Source organism: Egretta garzetta, unplaced genomic scaffold, assembly GCF_000687185.1.
Source record: "Egretta garzetta isolate BGI_Z169 unplaced genomic scaffold, ASM68718v1 scaffold326, whole genome shotgun sequence".
NCBI lineage: Eukaryota > Metazoa > Chordata > Aves > Pelecaniformes > Ardeidae > Egretta > Egretta garzetta.
This window is the reverse complement of record NW_009260026.1, coordinates 2,950,091-2,972,917: the sequence shown is the minus strand read 5'-3', so window position 1 is coordinate 2,972,917 and position 22,827 is coordinate 2,950,091. Positions and strand designations below refer to the sequence as shown.

The 22,827-nt window shown below is 42.5% G+C and overlaps 1 protein-coding gene across 1 annotated transcript in view; it reads right to left on the bottom strand.

Moving 5' to 3' along the window:
• Nucleotides 1-4,495, bottom strand: part of SEMA5B (semaphorin 5B) — a 138,458-nt gene extending 133,963 nt beyond the window's left edge. Inside the window, 1 exon segment of the mRNA XM_009640865.1 lies at nt 4,342-4,495. Within this exon segment, the coding sequence (XP_009639160.1) occupies nt 4,342-4,495 (154 nt within the window).
• Between the last annotated feature and the right edge of the window lie 18,332 nt (nt 4,496-22,827).

Genomic DNA, 22,827 nt, shown 5'->3' with positions numbered 1-22,827 from the left:
GAAAGACCAACTTGTCTGCATCTAGGACAGACTCAGGATTAGGCAGTGGGTCACGTGCTGCACCCTGAGAACTCACACCAGCTGTGATGATACAGTCTGCACAGCTGAGATGTGCAATCCTGAGAAGATCTGGGATACAAGTTGTTTAACCAAGTCGACCTCTCTCCTGTGCTTCAGCATGGGATCAGCTGAGGTGGTTTTGTGGATGAAGGCAAGCTGCAATTATTAAAGCAGGGACAAATTGTGTTCTTCCAGCTTACACTAACTGCCATGACCTGTGGCAAAAAGCCCTGGGAAGTCTATCATACTTTTTCTTGAGCATAACAATTTAATGGATAAAACTAATGAGTAAGAAATAATGGTAGAAACTGCAAGTGGAAACCTGTCTACAACTCATTTCCAGTTAGGTTGTGAACATCCAAGTGACATGTTTAATACAGATGAGTTTGCAAACTTCCTTGGTAAACAAGCTGAAACCAAGCACTCTGCACCCATTACAAATATATATGCATGACAGTCATGTCTCTGGCTCTCAAAATAACAAATTTTATATAGTATTGCTGTGGCAGAAGATGTTTCTGGCTTTCCCAAGGGGCATGTTACAAAGGATCTCCAAGTGTCTTTAATGGATAGCAAAGGTGCTTTATGTCTAAGAAACAGCTGTATAACAATGAAGGATACTGCTAAGAACCAGGACAGTATGGCAAGGGCATAGCCTGGTTGCGAATGCAGGGACTGATTTATTGGTTGTAAGGTATGTATAGAAACGAAAAGAAAGATGAGCATGACTGACAGGAACTAGAAAGAGCTTCTCTGGTGTTTGGCTTACCAGAGTGGTCCACAGTGGAGCTGTGCCAGCATGATATACTGCTTAGTGAAACGGGACTTGTATGCATGTATACATGCATACATAAATAAAAAAGGATGCACTAAGAATATACCTGACTTGTTTCATTAATTTCTCAACTCACTGAAAAACAAACAAACGTGCAAGATCCTTAATGTAGCTACCCACTTACAACTAAATAGGTAATAAAACACCAGAAACAGGCTCCTGGGAAGTAAAAGATCATTTTCTTATTGATCTAACAAGGGAAATCAAACTTTAACTGGATTTCCTATAAGCATGGAGTAGAACAATCTAATTATGAAAAGCCCAAACCGGGTATGTATTGTTGGTGAACTGTACAATGAGCATCATTTATAAGCCCCAGGGAAACTGGGGCACTGTTGTGTTAGTTTGGTACTGTGCAAACACACAGGATGGTATTCACAGCACAAATTCCTAACCTGTCCCTCACAATCTCTATGTAGTCTGCCAGGACAAATCATTCAGCTCACAGCCCCTACCCAGCCCACACGTCTCCTGGCAGTGCAAACGTTATCTTGAGCATATAAAATAAGAATCTGTGTCTCTCGACTTCTCTAGGCCATTTCCTCTAAGTCACAAGTGGTTTGGGGAATGAACTCCGTGAAGAAACAGGCATTTCTTCAGGCCCAGACACAGCTAAAGTAAAAATATTTTGCATACATAGACTCCTTTCTGTTTAACTGACTAGGACATGTACCATATTCTCTCTTTCTTACCCCTCCCATAGCAATACAGAGATATCAATTCAAATAGATGGTTGACTGGTGTAGATGAGATACAATAAGCAAGAGATGAGGCATAGAAAATACATAATTTCTCAGAAAATAAGCTAAAAAGTAGACAGAAAGGAGTTTTACTTTTATTCTTCCACACAAGGATATTATCCAGCCAACTGGATGTTAACAATATCATAATCTGGAGGAAAACTACAATAAAAAGAGAGGCTGAGCACAAGCAAGGTGGGAACTGAAGACTGGAGAACACAAAACATGTTATGGTATCCCATTTGTCTTGTGATGGGAAGCCTGGCTAGAAAGGTCATGAAAAAGAAGCTATTCAACCCCTTTGTAACATAAACTGTTTTGTTAATCTATTCATTCTGGCAGTAAATTAATGCATCCTGTATGACTGAATGGTCTGGGGCCTTACTTATTATTACTGCCCATCCACTGAAAATTGCTGGTGTAACATAATCCTCTCCCCTGGCAGTGGGGGCATCAGCAGCGCTGCTGCTGCTGGGGTCACTCTTTCAGTCGTTGGCTTGGCATTCCCATTGTATAGCAGGTTGTGATCCATGGGATGATGTATTTGAACAGCCACGGAAAGCCCATGAGCCACAATGTTAAGCGGAGACATCCTCAGAGCAATTTGGAACAGCACATAAGATGTAGATTCCTCTGCTTGTCTCCCCTTGCAGCCTAAACCTGCTTGTGCTCGCATCAGAACAGTGTATAGCTTTAAGGCAAATTATATTATGAACTGAGATGTGGTTTTGGAGATTTGAGCCCTCTTCCATATGTGCAGTGGAAGTAAGGTGCCTTTAATTTTATTCCTGTGTATTTTCCAGCTGAGCTTTGCAGCAGAAAATACAGGATTAAACTGTTTCATGAACAATCACGAGGAAACAGGTGCTGAGAAAAACCAGAAACTCTGAATCTAACTTGGGTTTAAGAGAGTCAAATGATAAGCAGGGTCATTTTCTTGATGTGTCTGCAATTTTCAATCTCTATTTCTTTCGTATAATTGTCAAGTTCTAATTAACTCATACCAGTTTTTGCCCTCTATCATCAAAGAGAGGAAGGGAACAAGAACAGTGAAAGGGGAGGAGATATATTTTTGTGTGTGTGTGAAAAATTCGTGCCTTCAAGCAAACTGGCAGATTATGAGTGTGTTTACGTAGCTACCACTTCTGCAGAGAAGCGCTCATATTGAGTGCCAAAAATTGCCCACTAATTCCTCAACATCAGGAACTGGGGCTCTAATATTCCCTGTAGAATGATTTATCTCAGTGTGGGATCCCACAAACTCATCCTCTGTAAACTCAAAAGTTTGGTGCTCCTGGTTAATAGAGAGACTGCACAGTTTTTCTCTTTTCTGTACCTATAGCATCATCATTATTGTATTATCTATTTACATATCCAACTGAATTCCACCACGTTTTTAACCACAAGGGTTTCTCCTTTCACCCCTCCCCAGTTAAACAGATGGTTAGACTTATTTAGCAATTAAAATTAAGGTTTATTTACCCATTCCACCGGAGCAAGGTTAGAGCCGGTGCCGTATCATGTAGGCTTAAAGATTTTGCTAATTTACTTTAATCCACTTAAACCTTTAAAGCACAGATAATGGAAAACAGACAAGAAATCTCTTGCACTTTCCAAATTAAGAGACAAGAGTTTCCTCCTCTGTGAAGAAGAGTAAAGCTCTCTAGAAGAACCCTGAAAGGTCAGCAAGGAAGCCTTTGACTACTTTCTTCCTGGAAACCCTATCTCAAAGGTCACAAAACCACAACTAAATTGCCTTTAGCAAAGAACCTAACCAGAGACACATTGCAAGGTACTTAATTGCCTTTAGCAAAGAATGTAACTGGAGATGCATTGCAAAGCCTTAAATGGGAACCAAAATCGATATTTCAACATTTAGGAGGAAACTGGTTTTAGCAAGGACATTCAGCAGCTGATAATGCTGGCACACTGATCTTAACACACTAGTCTGGGGTGAATTGAGAAATGATGGTGGAACCAATATAATAATCTGACTGTTGTGTGGGTAAGGGGGCAGACTGGACAGACAGCAACTTAGGAGTACGTGTACACTCATGGAAAATCCAACTGGGATAAGGACAACAGAAATTCCATGTTGCAAAAGAACAGTAAAAAAATTGCCCACACTCGATAGGATGCTGCAACCCTCTCACATTCTTAAGACCTTGTCAAGTTAAATGCTCAGATGAATGCCAGAAAAACTACTAGCAAAAGTGATAAATGCATAACAAAAACAAACAAAAAAATCAACAAACAAAAAGGCAGCCACTCCCTGCAATTTTAAAACCATTTACTTCTCTTGCATTCAGGTATGTCCAAATGCTCTATCACTTTTCACTTACTGTCTGGATCCAGCCAGCCAGGTGAGGTTTTATAAGCATTACTGAACCCAGTTAGAGAAAAGGAAACTGAAACACAGTTTCAGTGTGGCACAAGATTATAGGAAGCCTACAGCAGAATTGGAAATGGAGTTTCTTAGACCAGTAGTCCCAAAACTGCCTGAATTAAGTGACTGCTGTGAAACCTCAGAGTTAAAACACTGTAAAGCATCAAAGGGAATACAATTCATTGGGCCACTTGCACTGGCCTTTGGATTGCAGGTGTGAGGAAAACAGCACAGACTAAACCACCATCCATAACAACACCAGGAAGGACTTCAAAATGGATCATCCTACTAGAACTTGAAACAGGAATAGAAGCTCTTACCTTCAAAAGCAATTGTGGGGTGTTCTTTCCTGACACATTGCTGATGTTCAGCTTCAGAGTATTCAGGTACATTCTGTGATGCTGAGAGATGAAAAGCAAGAAGAAAAAAGCTTGGCAATGACAGGGAGATGGCCTTTAATCTTGAAACAACCATGACTGAAGGGCGGCTGCAGATCTAGCTTCCAAGGTAGGCCCAGGGAGGATACCTGAAATGCAAATAATTCTGCTTTCAGAAAGATGAATGCTTATCCGAAGTGTGTAACACAAGTAGAGAAGGGTTCATCCCAACCCCACTTGTGCTAAGTACACAAGATATTATTCCACAAACACCATCTAAAAAAAATGACCCATTTTATAATTGTATTTGGGCTTCTAACTTCAGAGAGAATGGAAGTGCAGAGTTCCCTGAATATATATCTCTCTGTACCTTTGGGGTATATGTTCTTATACAGTAGCCAGTGTGCAATGGCCAGCACCAACAACATGAAATCTCAAATAATCCTGATATAAATGAGTCCCCCAATGTGGACACCTCACTCCTTGGTTTCATGATGTGTCCATGTTTAAATGTCATATTACATTCAAGAGATTGCTAAGGAAAGGCCAGCATCAGTCATTACCAGAACACATGTGCAATTAATACTGTTCTAATAGGAGGTTGGTACATTTTACCACTGCTGTTTTAAATGTCTTGAAACAAGAAAAGCCAATTAAAAGGTGTTGCCAGGAAAGTGCTAATTAAGGTAACATAAAAACTAAAAGAGCTTAATGGGGAGAATGGCGAGAAGTGAGTCAATTGCCTGCATTATCATGGGACGCTATAGCTCCCAGTCACAAGAGCTGAGGCACAGCTAAAGAGGAGGAGCACTCACACTCAGGCTAGAAGACGGGAAAGTCATGCCTTTTCTATGTGAGCAGTCTTTAACAATAGCTGCAGAAAAGATAGAGCTCTAAAAACTCCCCTGAGCCTACCAGGCCTGAGGCTGGGGATGGAGGATTAATTAGCCCATGCCACAAGCTCCCCAAGATGCCGCCGCAGCTTAAGAAAATCTGCATTGCCAAATTTAATCTTACTGATGTGCATATGTAACTTTGTTCAATTATTGCAAACATGTGTTTTCAAACAAATGGAGTCTCCTACCCTTAAATCTTATCTAGTGATAAAGCTTATTCTGGTTAAATTCACACATAATGAGATTTTCAGTTCCTGCGGATGTGGTGATTCCTAAAGGTAGTGTAACAGCCAACAGCTGCAGTGCCTGCTACCTCTATATTTTTCTTTGGAGTCTCTGAAACACCTTTGGTGGGCTGAAGTGGCCAGGCTGGAGGCTGGTAATATGAGGCACGGATACACAATGACAGGCTGTGGCATGAAGCAAACTCCAATATAGGGGACAATATTGTGATATCAAGGAGCTGGAAGAAGTTCGTGAAGGTTTTTGGGCATCATAGGAGCAACAAGGGACTGCTTACAGCAGCGATGGGAGACAGCTGGTTTGAAAGATGGATCCTATGTTTTATTCTTATCTATATTTCTCTGTGATTTTAAACACTAGCATAAAGATGAGTTGCCAGCGCATCCATTATGCGTGTCCTCAGCAGCAGCTACATACCATTGACTGAAAATAGCGTTGGCATTCAGGATTTGGGTTCTAGGGACTTGGTTTCCTAAATAGTGCGAGTGAGAGATGACAGCATTTCACATTTCTTCCAGACCCATATATATGTAGATTTTATGCAGGGATGCATAAAATCCCCTTCCAGTTCTCCAAAGGAGGCTCTACAGCGCTTCACTACAGAGGTGGGTTTTTTTAAATGTGGCAAATATCATGTTAAATTAAAAAATGGGACTGGCAGAAGTAAGAGATGTGAAATCATTCAAAGCTAAGGCCAGCACAGCATTTAGTCATTAAGCACATGCATGCTGCAGGGAGTACACAACTGGGTACTGTGGTAACTCAGATGATGGAGGTGTTGTGCAAGTCACACTGTAATGAAAATTACTGATGATGATGCATTGGGTTATGTTTCCAGCCATTGGTTTAAACGATCATTTTTGTCTGTACAGATCCAGAAGTAAAACACAGCACAGAGATGTGAACCACAGGGAGATGCATTTTGTTTAGCCCTCAGATCCACTAAAAGTTCCAGAAGAGACAAAAACAAACTTTCCTTAGATAGATGATGGTTGTGGGAAATGCACAAAAGACAAAAGGAATTCTTCACTGTCAGATATCTTTGCTGGAAACTGGAAGAGACAGTCATGGAAATCTCACTTTATGCATGCTGTACTCCTCCCAGTGCACCCATTACTGGCTAATCCTAGAAATAAGGTACTAAGACAGACTTTTGGTCTGAGCCAATACAGCCATTTTCATGTACTAGGCATCCAAACAATGATCTCAAGCTAGGTGAAAAATCAAAGACACACGGTAGGGTCACATGCTCCTCTAAGGTCCTATGTGGTCTAGAATCAGCAGATGAGTAAATTCAAGTTTCACACTCATCAGGGTCATGAAATGATAAAAAGTTGCATACAGGAAAGCTTCATAACATCCCACAGTCTATTCTGTGCCAAAGCAGAGTACATTTACTAGTGTTTTGTCTGGACTAGTTGTAAAATGTGCCAAGTAGCTGGATTTCTGCCACTTTCCCTGGGAGACTTTATCACAGTCCAAGAGACTTCAATGTTCCTTAGAAAGCTGTAACCAGTATTTGGGGTAAAGTTCCATCTTCTTTTTCCTTATTGTCATAGGGAAATCCAAAGTGTGCATGAAAATAATGGTTTCAAACTTGATGCAAAGTGGGAAGTAATATATGACCAAACAAAGATGAAGAAGAAACATTATAAAAAACTTGTATCCTTCCCTATGTACCCTATCTCCTACATCCAATTGTATCCGTTAAATATGTGGAGCTCTCATGTGCTGGGAAGTTGAATAAAATCAGTGTCATGTGCAGCCCTGAATTGGTGTCTGCTGGAGTCAATGAGTCAATGAGTAAATGCCAGCTTGATCAAGGGTGACAGAAACCGGAGCCCTAGAGCACCAGCTGAACAAGATTCAGACAGTGGATAGCATTGCAAAAGGTTATTCCTTCGACCTGCCCCTTCCCAGGCTGCCTTGCTCACTTTTTTCTCAATATTTTAAGAGAGACTCTAAATCAGTAATTGCTATTCCCAGCTGCTGCAGCTTTATTTCTGAAAAAAAAAACCAACTATACTACAAATACGAAGCAGTGCCATGTGCAAGAGGAGGTCAATTGTATGCCAAGAGCAAGCTAGTAAATGCCTGGGAGAATCCAGTGGCTAGTTTTGAAGTATAAATGCTTTAATTCTACTGGAGATGGCCAAACTCAAACCTCCAGTTTTGCCCAAGCTGCAGATTTGCACTGTGACAGCTGGAGTATGACCAGTGCTTAAGACCAGTCCTCATCCAAACTGCTAAAACAGTGCACATCCTAAGCACAGACAGGCTAGCGGTGGCTTGCACTGCTGGAGCTTGCCTGAGCGTTAAGCCATTTAGATACAGTTAAATGCTATAAAAAGAGCTGTTCTTATTAGACTCTCTGCTCAAAATGGCTTAGGGCTCAAGAAATCAGCTGTCAAGGTTTCAGTGCAGATGAGAGACAAGAGCTCAAATCCCTGGTTAAACTCAAATCTCAGACAGGATGTATCATTTCAATCTCTATTTGCTCATCTTGATGTATCTTTACCACCTTAGCTATTCCACCACACACACCCCCACTCCGCCTCCCATTGCCGACATGTTTAAAAAAAGGGATAAAAATATCCTGTAAGATTATCTGTCCAAGTTTATCTGTCCTCTCCCTCATGAAAGCCTGTCCTCTGTGCCTCTGCACAGCCCCAGTGATGGGGCATCTCTCTCCCTTCTCCTAGTCTGCACTGTGAATCCCTCTGGCCCTCTGCCAAAAAAAGGTCAACAAATTCAGGCTCCATTGGATCCAGTGAAATATGTTCCAGAGACAGGTATTTTGTAGAGCACCACTTCTGCCACCATCCTCTTGTCTCTTAAATCAGGCTCTCTTAGCTCATGGGGCCTCCCTGACTGTAGCAGCGGTGGCAGGGGACGGGCAAAGATCTGCTCCTTCTGGGTAAAGCAGGAGGTCTGCATGCTCCAGGCATCCCCGAAGCTGGGATTTGCAACCACAGCACCCATGTGAGCACAAACGTGCTGCCGCATGCCCATTTCTCACCCAGTCCCTTTCATGGCAGGGATAGGGACAGAATGTAATTCTGCTCTGCCTCGTGGCTTCACCCCCGCGCACAAGCGCAGCATTCAGGGGATCACCCACAGGCCCTCCCTTATTCATTCTCAGGGCATGAGTCTTTTCCAACTCACCCTGTATTGTATCATTGTAACTCCATTGATTTCACAGGAACTAATCCTGATTTACAGAGGGTAACTTAGATCAGGCCCCCTTTGACTAAAGCTCCACGTCTAAAGGAAAAATACCTTCAATCAATCTTCAGGGCTTTAAAACAAAGCACACTTTAAAAATGGCTGTACCAGGAATTCATATCCTGCTTTCCTCTGACTGTAACTACCATTTTGACTTAATAAAACGTGACAGTAAAGTTTAAGAATAAAAGAAAATGCTTCATCTTTCATTTTAAAGAAAAGAGACTAAAAAAGACTAAAAAGGAACCTCCTGTAATAGCATTATTTCTTATGTTCAGGATCTTTTGTGATTGGCACAGTTATGATTTTATCAGAATGGTATGCCAGAGGGAAGAAGAGCAGTGGAAAGAGGTGGACGTTGAAGTATTCAGAAAAGTACTGGAAGAATAAGGGAAATAAATATAAACATTATAAAGCAAGACAGCTCAGCAATGTGGCTATGACAGGCTGGCACAGGCAGCTCTGCCCTAGAAAACTCCAAGGCCAAGAAAACCACGGTCCTTTATTCATGTGCCACTCCTTGCCCTCCCCTTCCACCCTCACCAGCTGGAATTCGTCCCACCGGACTGGCTCCAAGGGCCATTTCACACTGTCGAAGAAAAGGCACAACTTCCCCCTCTGCCCCTGGCCACATCCATACACTCAGCCCTCAGCCATGCCTGAGTCGGGGAGATGGACCTGTCTCACAGCCAAAACATGGCACACTGCACTTGCAAGTCCACACATCAGATCTCGTGTGCACCCTTAGACCGGGCTCCGGCATAACAAGGTTTTCTCATTTATTTAGTTCTGAGGCAAACATATGGGAATGGTCAACCTTCTGTTCAGATGAGAATCTCTGAAGAGATCTTGTTTTGCTTTAAGTAAGTCACCCTACAGTCTCCTGAAGAATCATCGAGCTCACCTCCAATTTCACAACGGCTTACACTCTGCAGCTCTTGTTCTGGCTGGGTTTCGCCGTGCTCTCGTGTGCCCACCTTGTTCAGGGCTTCCCATGGCCTCCACTACCACAGCATCTAAAAGCCTCACACCGAACTCGCTCTCACAACACCCCAGGAAGACAGAACCACATTTTCATGCCTATAATCCAAGGGTTATCTATATTATATAAAAAAAACCCACAATTCAGCAGCAGGGTGGGTCGCAAGAGTGTGCAGGTAATGTGCTCTCCTGCAGCAAAGCAGGAGCTCGAGCTCCGTGCTGACCGCTGGGCCACTCGCACAGCTCCTGCCTCACACAGTCTGCAAGGCACTGGCTGCAGCATCACAGTAGGCTTTATATCAGGAATAAACAATCAAGATCTCACAACACATGTCGCTTTATTGCAACCTTTCTGTTATCTATATAAATAATTCAGATAACTCTTTGCAAAGGAGAAAACAGTTTAACTTAATATACTGTTAGGTTTGTGGCTCGTGAAGCCTGTAGTAGAGCTGAATAGTAATAGTCTATAGTTTGATCTTCTTAGGACTACATCCCACAAAAGACTGACAGTGCACTTTGGGGCATTTTATTTCTATAGTGCTTTCTGATTGCTGTTCAAACCCACCCAGGACTGATTAAGGTCCCAAACCAAGCCCACAAAACGCAATGGGATGTTCTTATTCAGATCAGGCAACAGAGACAAAACTTAATAACAGCTCGGTACAAAATTAAACGGTTGGTGTCAGTCCACTTCTTTATGGACTGGTGTAAGCCCTCAATGAGCCATCATCAGCCACCACTTGGTTACTTGGCCTCAGTAGCACAGTCGATGGCTGCATGGTCCTGGAAACTGAACTGTTTCCTCACCTTTAGAGGAGGCCCTCCAGAACAGGAACCTATTATAGAAGGCTCCCATTAAATAAAGCTGATTCAACAATAAAAGCCTGTGTAACAGAGCAAAATATACTGTACCGCTGGGTTCCTGCCAAACCCAGTGGGCATAAATAAATACGTGCTCTGCTGACACTCAGACCTGCTTTTGAATAGCGCTAACCTGACCACACATTGAGTGCGTCCCCAAGTGCTTCGAGAGGCTCTCCCCGAAGGGCTCTAGATCTTTTTTTTTACTGGCTACACATAATATATAGACACGAGAAGTTTTGTTAGCATTTGTTTGGGGTATGAATTTAGCACTTGTGAAAAGGTGCCTTGGAGTCTGAAGTCTTCTGTTTATCCAAAGATCGTATTTGGCAATGAAGGCTTACACTCATTTCCCTGGTGGTATGCCTCCACTGTTCTCTAGAAGACTACCTATGCTGTGGGGATGGAAAGACCTCCTATTTGCTGGTCACAGAACGGCCTCTCTGAGAGGCTGTCAACAGAGATGTCAAAGTCAAGATATTTTTGGTAATTCTGGGACCTGGACTGACTATGGAATTATTTTTCATATGCTCCATCTGTGAAAGAGAGACAAAGGCAGAGATTAACACAACAGCAGAACGCAATGGCATTTAGCACAACTGCAATTTAGACATTAAGTTTACTGAAGCCTAGATTAGAAATCAGGAGCTCCTGGCTCCCAGTCAAAGCCTCTGGATGCACCATCAAAAGGAGAGGAGGGATGAGTGTAACACAGCCCAAGCGAGGAGCCATCCCAGGGCTCATGGGACAGCAGCAACACAGCAAGAATAGCTATTCCAGAGGCCCTGCCTGCAGCAGAGGAGCGTGCCCAGGGCTCGGCACCCCTTGCACTGCAGTCACCTTTCTCACTGTACAGGTGATGTAGAGTCCCCTGCATGGGTGCTGTAAATCTGAGGTGCCAGGCATGCTGTTTACATGCAGATCAGCTACATCACACGGGTACAATAGATTCAGCATCAGACTTACTGTAAATCGTCACCTGGCTGCACGGTCTGTTTCTGGCTTGAAGTTTGGTACTCAAGCCCATAGAGCCATGCGTTAAGCCTGTACCTGTTGTAGAAACACTAACACAGCAGCTTTTCTTCAAGTTGCTCCTCTGCACAATGTGGGAATGGTTTGTAAATTTGCAAATTAGCAGAGCCACAGCCCCTAACAGCACACTGTGCAGCCCACGTCGTTCCAACGCGCTCTGGTGCCTGACAGTCTGGAGAGGCTCCTCTAGTTGCAATGATTTCCAGAGGTGTGGTGCTCCAGCTCAGGCACCTCCCCACTGCAGCTGTGACACTACAGCTGGAGCAACGGAGGCATGACACAACTCTGTGACTCGGTCACTAGTAACTGCAGCCAGTTTTTGGTAGAGACAGAAAGAGAAGTAAGCTCTTCCTGATTCTTCCAAATGCTTTTGGTACAGAGCTTTCTTTTGTTTCACAGTTTAATATGAAAACCATAAGTGTTCTTGAATTTTTTTACTCACTAGAGTACTAACTGTTGTTTTACTGACACCAGTTTTTCATTCAACTCTAATTAGGGGATCCACTGGAAGCACCCCATGGGATTTTTAGTAAGGAAGTTGGCGACAATGGTTCCATATTGTATCAGACTTAATGTAAGTTGGTAACGTGCAAGGTTTCTCTCTTCAACACCGTGAGGGCAAGCCGGGGACAACTGCAGTCCCCAGCCTGTGTCGAGCAGATAGGCAATCCTGCATCTCTCACATGGCCCCATGCGCTGGCATCCAAGGCTATTGCTGTAGGTCACAAATCCACCTCGTCCCTCCCAGCAGCTCCTTACTCTATTGCCACATTGCCGCAACAGGATGAGAAGAAATTTTTCTTTTAATGCTTGCCCATGCCAGAGACAGATGCCACAGCTTGTTTGTTTTTGTCAAAGATTTGTGATTAGCTGGTGCCACATAACACATACTCATGGTTTAATTGTAACTCTAGGAGAATAAGCATAAAGCACCACTGTAGCACAACTCCAAGTTTCAGCCTGCTTGGAAACAAGAATATGCTTTGCTGCAGCGTCTTCTTGGCACTGCACAGCATCATTTATCATACGGAAACCTTTGGCTAGAAGGCATTCAAACGGACTACATATGCCCCAAATCTGAACAGACAAAATAATAATTGTCAGCCAGACTCTTTATTCTCCTGCCATGCCCAGCTTTATTCATATTTCTTGCAGCAGCAGTTACCTGTTGGGCTCTGTTAACTCTTCCCCTCGTTGGAGCAGCGGGGCTGCTTTGGTCTGCCCCAACTCTCGTGTTGCACTTGGGATACTGTAGAGAGCGGCTCTTCCAGAACTACCTGGCTGCAGGACAGCACTGAAGGGAAGCAGTGCAGAGAATACACAGCTCACAAATGACAGGTTATTACTGACTGCTGGTGTAAACAAAATGGGACTGATTCCTCATCTGCTGAAAACAACAGCGACATCAATTTTCCCCCCCAAAAAAATCTGGTAATCAACAGTTTCTGAAAAGGCTGAGCTGAATTTTCCTTTTCCTCCAAACATCCTATGCAACTTCTCCGATACCAGGAGCGTGGCACTGTGTTACCTGCTAACTGCAGCTCACCAGCCTAAGAACACAGGTATTACTATCCTGAGTCACAGCAACAGCCTTTTAGCGCTTTTCTCAAAACCAGTATTTAGGAAAAGAGAAAGTGAAGCAGGACAGGTGACCTTCAAAAAGCTCCTGGCTGCATTCTTTTAATGAACTGCAGTCGCAATTTTCACTGTCCATAGATTTACTTTACCTAAACAGTACACAGTACAGTCCCCATCCTGTAAGGTGTCCCTCTCCCAGATTCACCAAGATGATCCAGAATTTAATACAAACCCTATGATCTATGACTTAGTTAAGCAGCTCCATGCTGGAATGGAAGGCAGGAGTATCTGGACTGAAAGCTGGAATCATCCTTCATACTCAACGTTCCTGATAAATTCAGATGTCCAGCCAAAACTGCCAAAACCAGGCATCTGAATCTTCTTCCATCAGGTGGAAAAGCAGCCTGCCAGTGGACACCCCAGCCCTGGGGTGCCAGCTCTCCTCCTCAGAAATGCTTCGAACAGCCCAAACAAGCCCTTGGACAGAAACCTTGTCATCATCTTCCAGGAGGCTGGGTCTGAGCAAGTGTTTGGAGGCTGATATCATTTTAATACACTCTGAGGCCAGGCTTTCTAGAGAAGATGAATTATTTGTAATGAATTCCAATCACATGGCGCTTCAGCCCCCACACCTTCATCCTGCATATATAACCAAATTAGTTTAGGAGATGTAAGTTATTCAGGGACTTAGCTGTTCAGTCTGGCCTTGGAGGATTTGCTCTCATTATGGCTTTTATGCAAATTCTGTCCTCCAAATCTCTTCTGAATCAATTATTACTAGATTAATTTAAACATGTCCACCTGGGGTGCCTCTATATCATGTGCCTCATGTTAAAAAGTAAAAAGGATGATAATGAATTCAGGAGGTGACTGAAACAGATTCCTGCTTTGTGGAAATGTGACCTTTTTGCATAATGTCATAAAAGAAAGAAGTTCCCTCAAGAAACATGGCAGATAGGGTAGTTCGTTGGATCAGCTGGGCTTTCAATCACTCTTTGGAAATTAGCATGATACAATAAAAAATTAATAAGAAATTAAAAAAAATCACTTTAATGTTCCCGACTATTAAAGTCTTCGATGGACTACTAATTGAAATGTAATGCTTAATTTTAAGCAATGCCATTTTATTAATGGTAAAAACTTGAATTAATGTCATTAACCAATGTTAATATTACAAATCCCCTGAGGGATAACAAAGCAATTATGTTATTCACAGAACTGAAAGGGGTGAAAAAGATGTAGTCTGTACACGACTGCACTAAGGCGGAAGAGACTGCTTCCATCTGCATTTCCTCTGCTGAGAAAGGGGGTTTGTTTGTTTTGTCGAGCAAAGAGGAGGGAGAGGAAGAGAAGAATTTGCTCTAAGTTAATTACTGCTGATTTTCAGGCACTTAATAGCTAGGAAATTATTCTGTTACTCAAACACCATACTGTGGGGATCCTGGAAAAATAATTTGGGAATGAGAAATTGATTACAAACCCTCCTTCTTGGAGGCCTCCCCTGTGTGCACTTGGATCCTAACACATGCACCAACTGCCTTCACCTGATGGCAAAGCCTGATGTAAATAGCCGGCCCCCACCTGGCAGTAAATGGCTCTATGGAGCTGTGCTGGTTTGCATCTGCCAGAGATCACCAAGGAGATCACCTTGTGTGGTACTGAATGCCCTCAAGTCCACGCGAGAGCAGGTGCTTTTATTTTTATATGGTTTAGCAAGTTCAGCATCTTGTCAGATCCACTGCTCATACAGCAGGATAGATGGGGTTAGCCTTAATTAAAGAACCAAAACCAATACCCTTGCCAACTGGCAGAAATCACATTGCCCAGAGGGGATAAGAACCTTGTATGGTGCTGGTATAATACTGCATTTACCCCAGAATAACCATGTTTGAGATAAACCCTTGATTAACTATTGTTTTAATATCTGGCTGATAATTCAGGGACAATGGGGAGATTCAGCAAGCCAGAGCATGAAGATCTCCCCAAGGAGCTACAAACCTTGTTGTTATTCTTCAGAATGCCAAAGACTTTGCTTTTTATTGACACAGAGTGAAAGTACTCCAATGCACCCAACACACCACTGCCAAAATCCACGACTAACACAAATGTCTCTTTCAGTGTGCACTTTTCAAGGCAACCACTCAAATGTGTCACAAATTCGCAAACAGTATTAATCCATGGGAAGAGATGTAAAAATTAGTTTCTTCTGTTTTATGTAGCGTGCCAATGCTCTGCTGTAAACCAGCTCTGAGGACACTCAGGAGATTCTTCTGACACTGTCCAGCCAAGCACTTTTTAAAAATTAAGTTCATCTCCTTCTTAGGGGAAAAAGAAAAAGAAAAGCATTGACACTAATTACTACCAGGCTTCTTATTTATGCTGCACAAGGTGTAAAACCTCAATACTAACCCAAAAGAAATCAACTGAAAAAAGACCAGGGCTTTCAGCGGAGTGAGAATCTACTCCTGGATTTGGCTGGATACAATAACAGGGACACATACTTGGTGGCTGGGACCAGGGTCTCATTCTTTCTTTGTAGCCCAAGCCCAGAGCACCCAAGTGCCTCTTTATGTTTCCATTCAGGATACAGATATAGCTGTAAAACACAATGAGATTTGGGATCTTACTTAAATTGATGCATTACTTAGCAATCTTCTTTTAAATGGGAGAGTGAGCAAGAGGAAGAATTACTGCAAGGTTTCCATTGTGCTTACCAATGAGGTCCAGCACACGCCAGGCTTCGGTCTACGGAGCCAGTTATGCTCGACAGCAGGATGCCTCTCTCCTGCAAATTTGCAAATCAGTGCATTTTCTCTTCCAGTAATGGTTTCTCTCTTACCTCTTCTCTCCCCCATTTCCTCAAAGAGCAACATTAAACCTCCTATGAAATATCTCCAAAGTCCATTCTGTCACTCTTCCATTTTCTCTCCCAACTCCCCACTCCCGATATGAAAACAGAGGGAGGGGAAGCCACTGAAGACACCAAGGTCAAGGCAGAGTGAGACAAAGTCAAATTCATGCAATCATTTAAAACCACACGCCATCAGACCATTACAGAGACACGAGACGTTATGGATTGCAGCTTAATAGATCACAATGGAGGATGATGGGGGAGAGGGGAAGAGAGAAATGTTCCTTCTGCGATGAGACTTACTGATTAAAGTGCACGAGTGGGCAGGGGACCGCGACAGCATTTATGTTCATAAAGCCGAGACTTACTTCTCAGTATTAATGGCCACACCATTGTTGCCAGACGCAATGTTTTGTTATTGCGTGATTAATTGAAAGTCACACGCAATGACATATTACAGGCAGGATAAAGCTGTCACTGGGAAGCAATTCTTCACAGTAATTCCTGCCAGTCTTTAGAATCTGAAATTGCATACCCTGTTACAGACGACCCCTCAAGCACAAACGTATTACATATCTTTATATAAATAACAGTGACTAACAACAGCAGTCTGAGGTAATCTCTGTGGGATATGAAATAGAGAAAAGGTAAGACAGAGAAATTGTCTTCAAATATTAGTAAGCTTGTCCGTGCTAATCTCCATCAAATGAGCCATTTCTCTTTTCCTCTAAAATAAAAACTGTTCCTGCTGGAGACATACGAAGTATGATAAAAGGACATGTTGTGGCATAAATGACAACCAGAAGCCTTTCTTCTTCAAAAGGCCACTAGTTCCAAATCTTAAAACCCTATCTTGATCAAGACTAATTAAACTTCGACACAGTCGCTTTATCACTTACTTAGGTCAGTAAGTAAGTATCACTAACTGGTCCAGCTCACTTTTTTAAAGCCCCCAGATCAAAGACTCTTTTATATTTCTTTTGGCAGCGGCAAGAAGATATCAAATCATTAATTTTCTCGAAGCATTTTATTTCAGTGAGCATCACCGCATTCAAAATACAATGTAGAAAAAAAAAATCTACAGTGCTCAAGGGAAAGGACGCAGTCCAGAGGAATATAGGCGCCCAGGAAGTAGCTCTCATCACATATGTTTTATGTACGACAAATTCACAGCTGAATTGCTAGTAATGGTACACAGTTGTCTAATCTTTGGTGGGCGTTTAGCGCTCCATTTCCCATACCACTGGCTAATGGTTAGGTCTGTTGCAGCGCTCAATTTATTTTCTTGCTATCTGAACATAAACTGGAGGCAATACCCGCTACTCAGGTGAGCAATATTTTAAAGACTCACCATCAGATAGGGTGGCATCATCCAAAACCAAACAGTACTCACTCTTTTGCAGCTTCTCCATTAAAGAGCTCCATTTCACACCCCCATGGAGATGGTCAGACGTTTTCAGCCCTTTCAAGCTCGCCCACTTGGTCTTTCTGTTCCCAATCCCTTGTAAAATAAGGAGAAGTGACGCAAAGGTCTTTACCTGCTCAGAAGAGGGTCTCTTGCAGGCTCTTGTAAATCCGCCAGTGACAGGAGCCAAGAGAAATGGGCACAGGAAACCACAAAGACTGGGCTGTCCTGTGGCCTGGAGGCAAATAGCAATCTCTGTCTTCACCTAACCCAACCAGAGCCCTGCAAGAGAGTAAATCTGTGTCCACTGGCCTTTTTAACAGTCCCTTAATGACCGTTAACTTTTTTCAGCCAGCCATTGATTCTAATGGCATGTGCATTCACACACAATAATACCTCAGACGGCCTTCATTAATTTACCATGCATAATTTCTCTGAAAGCTTTTGCCAATAGAATACCCCTAAACTGACTCACTAACTCGTGAAGATAAAGCACTTTCTGTGTGAGACCATTATGCAGATTCGCAGCATTCTCCTCAAATAAGTTAAAAAGTAGGTATTGTTCGGTGCCTACCCATTTTTTGGACACAGCGAAGTACCAGGGCTCGCAAATGTAAAGCTGCTGCTGGAGTATCCGGTGTGACAATGAATATGTAAGATACTCTGGGCTGGGGAAGGAACAACAAGAAAAAAGGCAACTTATATGAAAAAGCCTTTCTGCTGGGAAGTTCCTGAATGTATCCGGTGTGACAATGAATATGTAAGATACTCCGGGCTGGGGAAGGAACAAGAAAAAAGGCAACTTATATGAACAAGCCTTTCTGCTGGGAAGTTCCTGAAATCTCTTACAAATTTCAACAATAGGAAGTCCTAGAAGTGAAAGGCTGTTAAAATACCAAAGGAAAATGCAGAAATATTGATATTCACCAGCCTAGGTCCATTCATCCATGGGGGGTGTGTGGGGGGGTGTGGGGCGGGGAAGACCCAGCAGAGGGAGTAGATTAGAAACAAACTATCCCACAGAACAAGGGTTTGGAGCTATCAGGAACTACAGTGCTGCCCGTTAGCCTTGCAATCAATTATGGAGCTGTCAGCATTTTCCCATTATAAATCTCTCAAGTCTCCTCTTACGTACACTGATGCAAGATTCAGACTTTAGTCCCATGGCAGCAATGAAATTGCAGACAAAAGCGCCGCAGCCCCCCTTTGGAGGTATAAGAGCCATAAATATAACCAGTGGTCTTATAAACTTCACAGGATGTTGGGTTTAGGAAATAAAAAAGGATTATTTTTTTAATTAAAATTAGTTTGGCTTTAAGCAAAGTCACAGGATGACAGGTGAGAAGCTGATTGAAAAGGTGATCAGGAATAGGCTCCTCTTCTGCACTACATTCAAGTCTTTTATTGACTTGCAAGTCTCTTATCCCTTTCTGGAGGATTGATCACAGAGCCCACGAATGCTGCGACTCCACTTCCAAGGTTATAGGTGGCAACCTGACTTATGTAAAAAAACACCTTCCATAGGCACATAAGCTTATTATGCCCTCTCATAGTTTATGTGGAGGGAAAACGAGATTAAAAAAAAATTTGATCTGAAACTTAATCTGTCTCAAATTCATGAGTTGTGGGTCTCAGGGTTTTGGGTTCTCGACAATGAGCAGTGAACCGCTTGCAAAGCACACAGGAGCAAACGTAGCCACAGAGCAGGTGGATTAAGAGCAGAGCTCTTCAGAAAATCTCTGTTAAAAGAAAGCTTTATATTTTTAAGAAGTGGCTTTTTTGTTGTTATTTCAGAATACAGACTGCAAAAGGGGCCCTGTGTACTTGAGTCCAAAAAAAAAAAAATATATATAATGAAGACTGACAGCGTATGTGGGGGGGAATATGCTCACATGGAGATACTTTTTAAAGTGAAAACCACCATTGGCAACATGGATTCAGCACAAAGGATGTAAGCCATTATCGGCATAAAGGTAATGAAAACTCAGGGAAAACACCACCGCCTGGAGTTAGTATTGTTAAAGACCATTAATATTGCCGCTAATTACACATGCTTAACTACAGCTCTGCTTGCAACTGTATCTTCACAAAATTGCCAATGAACTGGTCTGTCTAGGGAGTAACAGACTTCTTCAGAAGCCCCTAAATATGTGTTTACAGATGATACGGGGAAAAGTGATCTAACACACCTGAAGAGGAATATCTCCCCTCTTTTTGTCATACATTTGACTTGCTCCAAACAACTCCTCCCCCTTGCTCTGACAGCAAAGTCTGGTCAGTGATGGTCACCCTGAGCCTGGCCTATCAAACCAGGAAAAGTGTGAGCCTGGGCTGCAGTTCGGCAGTTGCTCAAGTGGTAGTAGTAAATTTTAGCACAACACACATGTCTGTACTAGACATCAGGTAGTGCATATGCTGGAGAATTTGGGACTGGAAGCAGTCTGCCTGCTCCAGCTACAAGTAATGACTCCAACACAAGGCAGGAGACACCCAAGGCTCCCGGGGTGCGCGACAGCCCAGCAGAGTTACAGCCACCCCAGCAGAGTTACAGCCACCCCCAGCCCTCCCTTCAGCAGAAATAACAAATCACTCTCTACATTTTTATAACCATTTAGCAGTGTTTCCATACAATACCATCCTTTGCTTTTGGCTCGTGTATTAGAGGGGAAAAGTAGGACAACAAGTCCTTGATTTTTACATTAATTGTTCTATTGTAGAGGGTTTTTTACTGAAATCTTGCAATATATCTGCTCATAAAGTAAACAGCACAGCACTCTGCTTCAGAGAGAATATATAACAGCAGAATAAAATTCTATCCATATGTCCGAAGTACAAGAGGTTCACAGTCAGAGCTGGCAAATGGTGTGATTAATCCTGACTGCATTTCAGCGAAGACAAATCTAGAAATAATGTACAATTTCTCTCTTTGTGAATTACCACTTGAGAAAACTCCCTGCCTGTATCATATACACCCAAAACAATTTTTGAAGATTGTTTACAATAAATCAAATTTGGGACAGTGCTTGACTGATGAAATTTCAAACACCATCTCTTTATTCTTTGGGTGCTCCTTTTATAATGTCAAGTTAACAGGAAAAACACAGCGGATACACAGACGCCAGACACATCCAAAGGTTTCCATCTGGGCTTTAATTACTATCACAGTTGCCTCACTAAATTGAATACGTCCCTCCCCCTCCTAAGGGCTTTGCCTTGTATCTGATTTAGCTTACTTTGCCTTGATGAACAAAATCTGGTATAATCATTTTCTATAATGCCCCAGAGGAGCATCATCCCGTGTATAAACTTGCTGCCCCATAAGTCAGCTTTTTACGTTTCTCTCTTCAGACGTTACTCTGAACTTTACTCAAAAGAGATTTTTCTTTCCTTCAGGAAATTATTTTGGAAAAGTCCTAGAGCAGCTTTTCTCCAAAGGCCACATTTAGATTAGATTAAGTCACTGCCATTATCACAAAGTTTGAAAAGAGGCAACAATGTTTAAACCACTTCTTCCAAATGCAGAAGACAAACAAAACCCTCTTTCTCCCCCTCCACACGGCATCACCTGTTCCTGACCCCACTGACCAGTTCATTATTGCTTTCAGATGGTAATTAGTGAGCCCAGACAGCCTGATCTTTGCCATTACTCCTGACCTATTAAGCTTGGCCTCTCTCAGTTATTACCCGTGTCTTTCTATAGGTGTTCTCAGAGAGCAGTAACAAGCATGCCATCTGTTTTAGCTCTCCTGATTCGAGCTGTTAAATAAAAACATGTAACATCATCCACAAAAATACCTTTGTTAGGTGTTCTGCAGCGAGCTGAAGCCTTTATAATTAACTGCAGACCTACTTGTTGGTTTCCAATAAGGTCACTCTTTCAGTAATCAGAGGTGGTCCCAGGAGGTAGTACATAAATAGCCTATATTGAAGCCTAAATTAGGCTAACTCAGAACTTCCTGTACTCTTCATTGCAAATAAAGCAAATATTTATAGACTCTTGCAATCTTTGAGGTTCCTGCCTAAGTATTAGGATCAGAGCAGCTCTTCTTGCTCATAGTAAATCAGAACCCAAGGATATGTCCCAAAGCTTAGATTCATCAGTGTATCATTTCTGTTTGAAACTCCCCAAGTCATTCTTTAGATATCCTTTAAAAAAATAAAAAGACAACAAAAAGATAATTCAAAAGGGAGATGAAAACAGACTTTGAAGGAAAACATCTCTCTGCTAAATTCTTGTTAAGGCATACTGTCACAGAACATCTGGCTTCTATTCTAGGCTCTGCCACTGACTCTATACGTGGCCCCAGGCAAGTCCTTTCAGCTTTAAGTCTTCATTTTTTCTTTCAAGCAAATAAGAGTTTTCCTTTCTTCTCCCTTTGCTTTCTGTCTTGACCATCCAGAAACATGCATAATTTTAAAGAAGACAAGTAACAACATCTTCTCACTGGACAACATCATATAAGTAGACATGTCTCTGAAGGATGGAGGCTTTGGACTGTAAACACTTCAGGGTAAAGATCATCTCCTAACATTTGTCAAGTCTTCCGTTTTATAGACTATTTAGAGAAGGCTAATGGTATGCTGTAGGAGTTTCTGGAAGCAGCTGGCTGAGTTTCTGCTGGAATCATCACTTTAAACACTGTTGGGATGTCATTGTTTTATTCAGAGGTGTCAGAACGCCTAGAGCTTTGGCCAGCCATCTTTTCTCATTAGTAATTTTCACACAAGTCTAAATAAATGTGTTTGTACTGTGCCCAGCATATTTCTGCTCCTATGTGCCGCATTAACAGAGCTAATAAATAAAAAATCCTATTCATGGTATTCTTACACCAAGCCAGCAGTAGAAAATGGACGCTCATCAGGGAAGCGGGAAGCATTAGTGGCTGGGGTGGATGGTGTTAGCAAACAGGCTCCAGCTGGAAGTGTAAGCATTATAAGTAACTTTATCATTTATTTTCAACAGCTAACTCTGCACTTCCTTGCCCCTTTACCACCTCATAGAGAAGGTCTGGTGAAAAGCATGGTACCCATTTATCCTTGGCTAGCTGATGAGCCAGCAAGCCTCTTTCTTTGCTACATTTTGGCCTGGTAACCAGGAGCAGACCTGAATGATCAATGCCCTTCGGCTTCTGCCTCTATGCAGCCAATAGTGCAGGAAGAATGATACCAATGGGCAACGAAGAATACTGCTGCCTAAATAGCTGCCACCAACACGCTAGATGTTTTTCAAGTACACAATACCCAGCCTAAAAGTGTTGTCAAAAAGCTTTCAGACAGCACTGGAACACAAAATTAATACACAGGGGAACGCCTCTGTGAATACATCAGTGCAACTCTGTGCCTCTTGTCTTGAC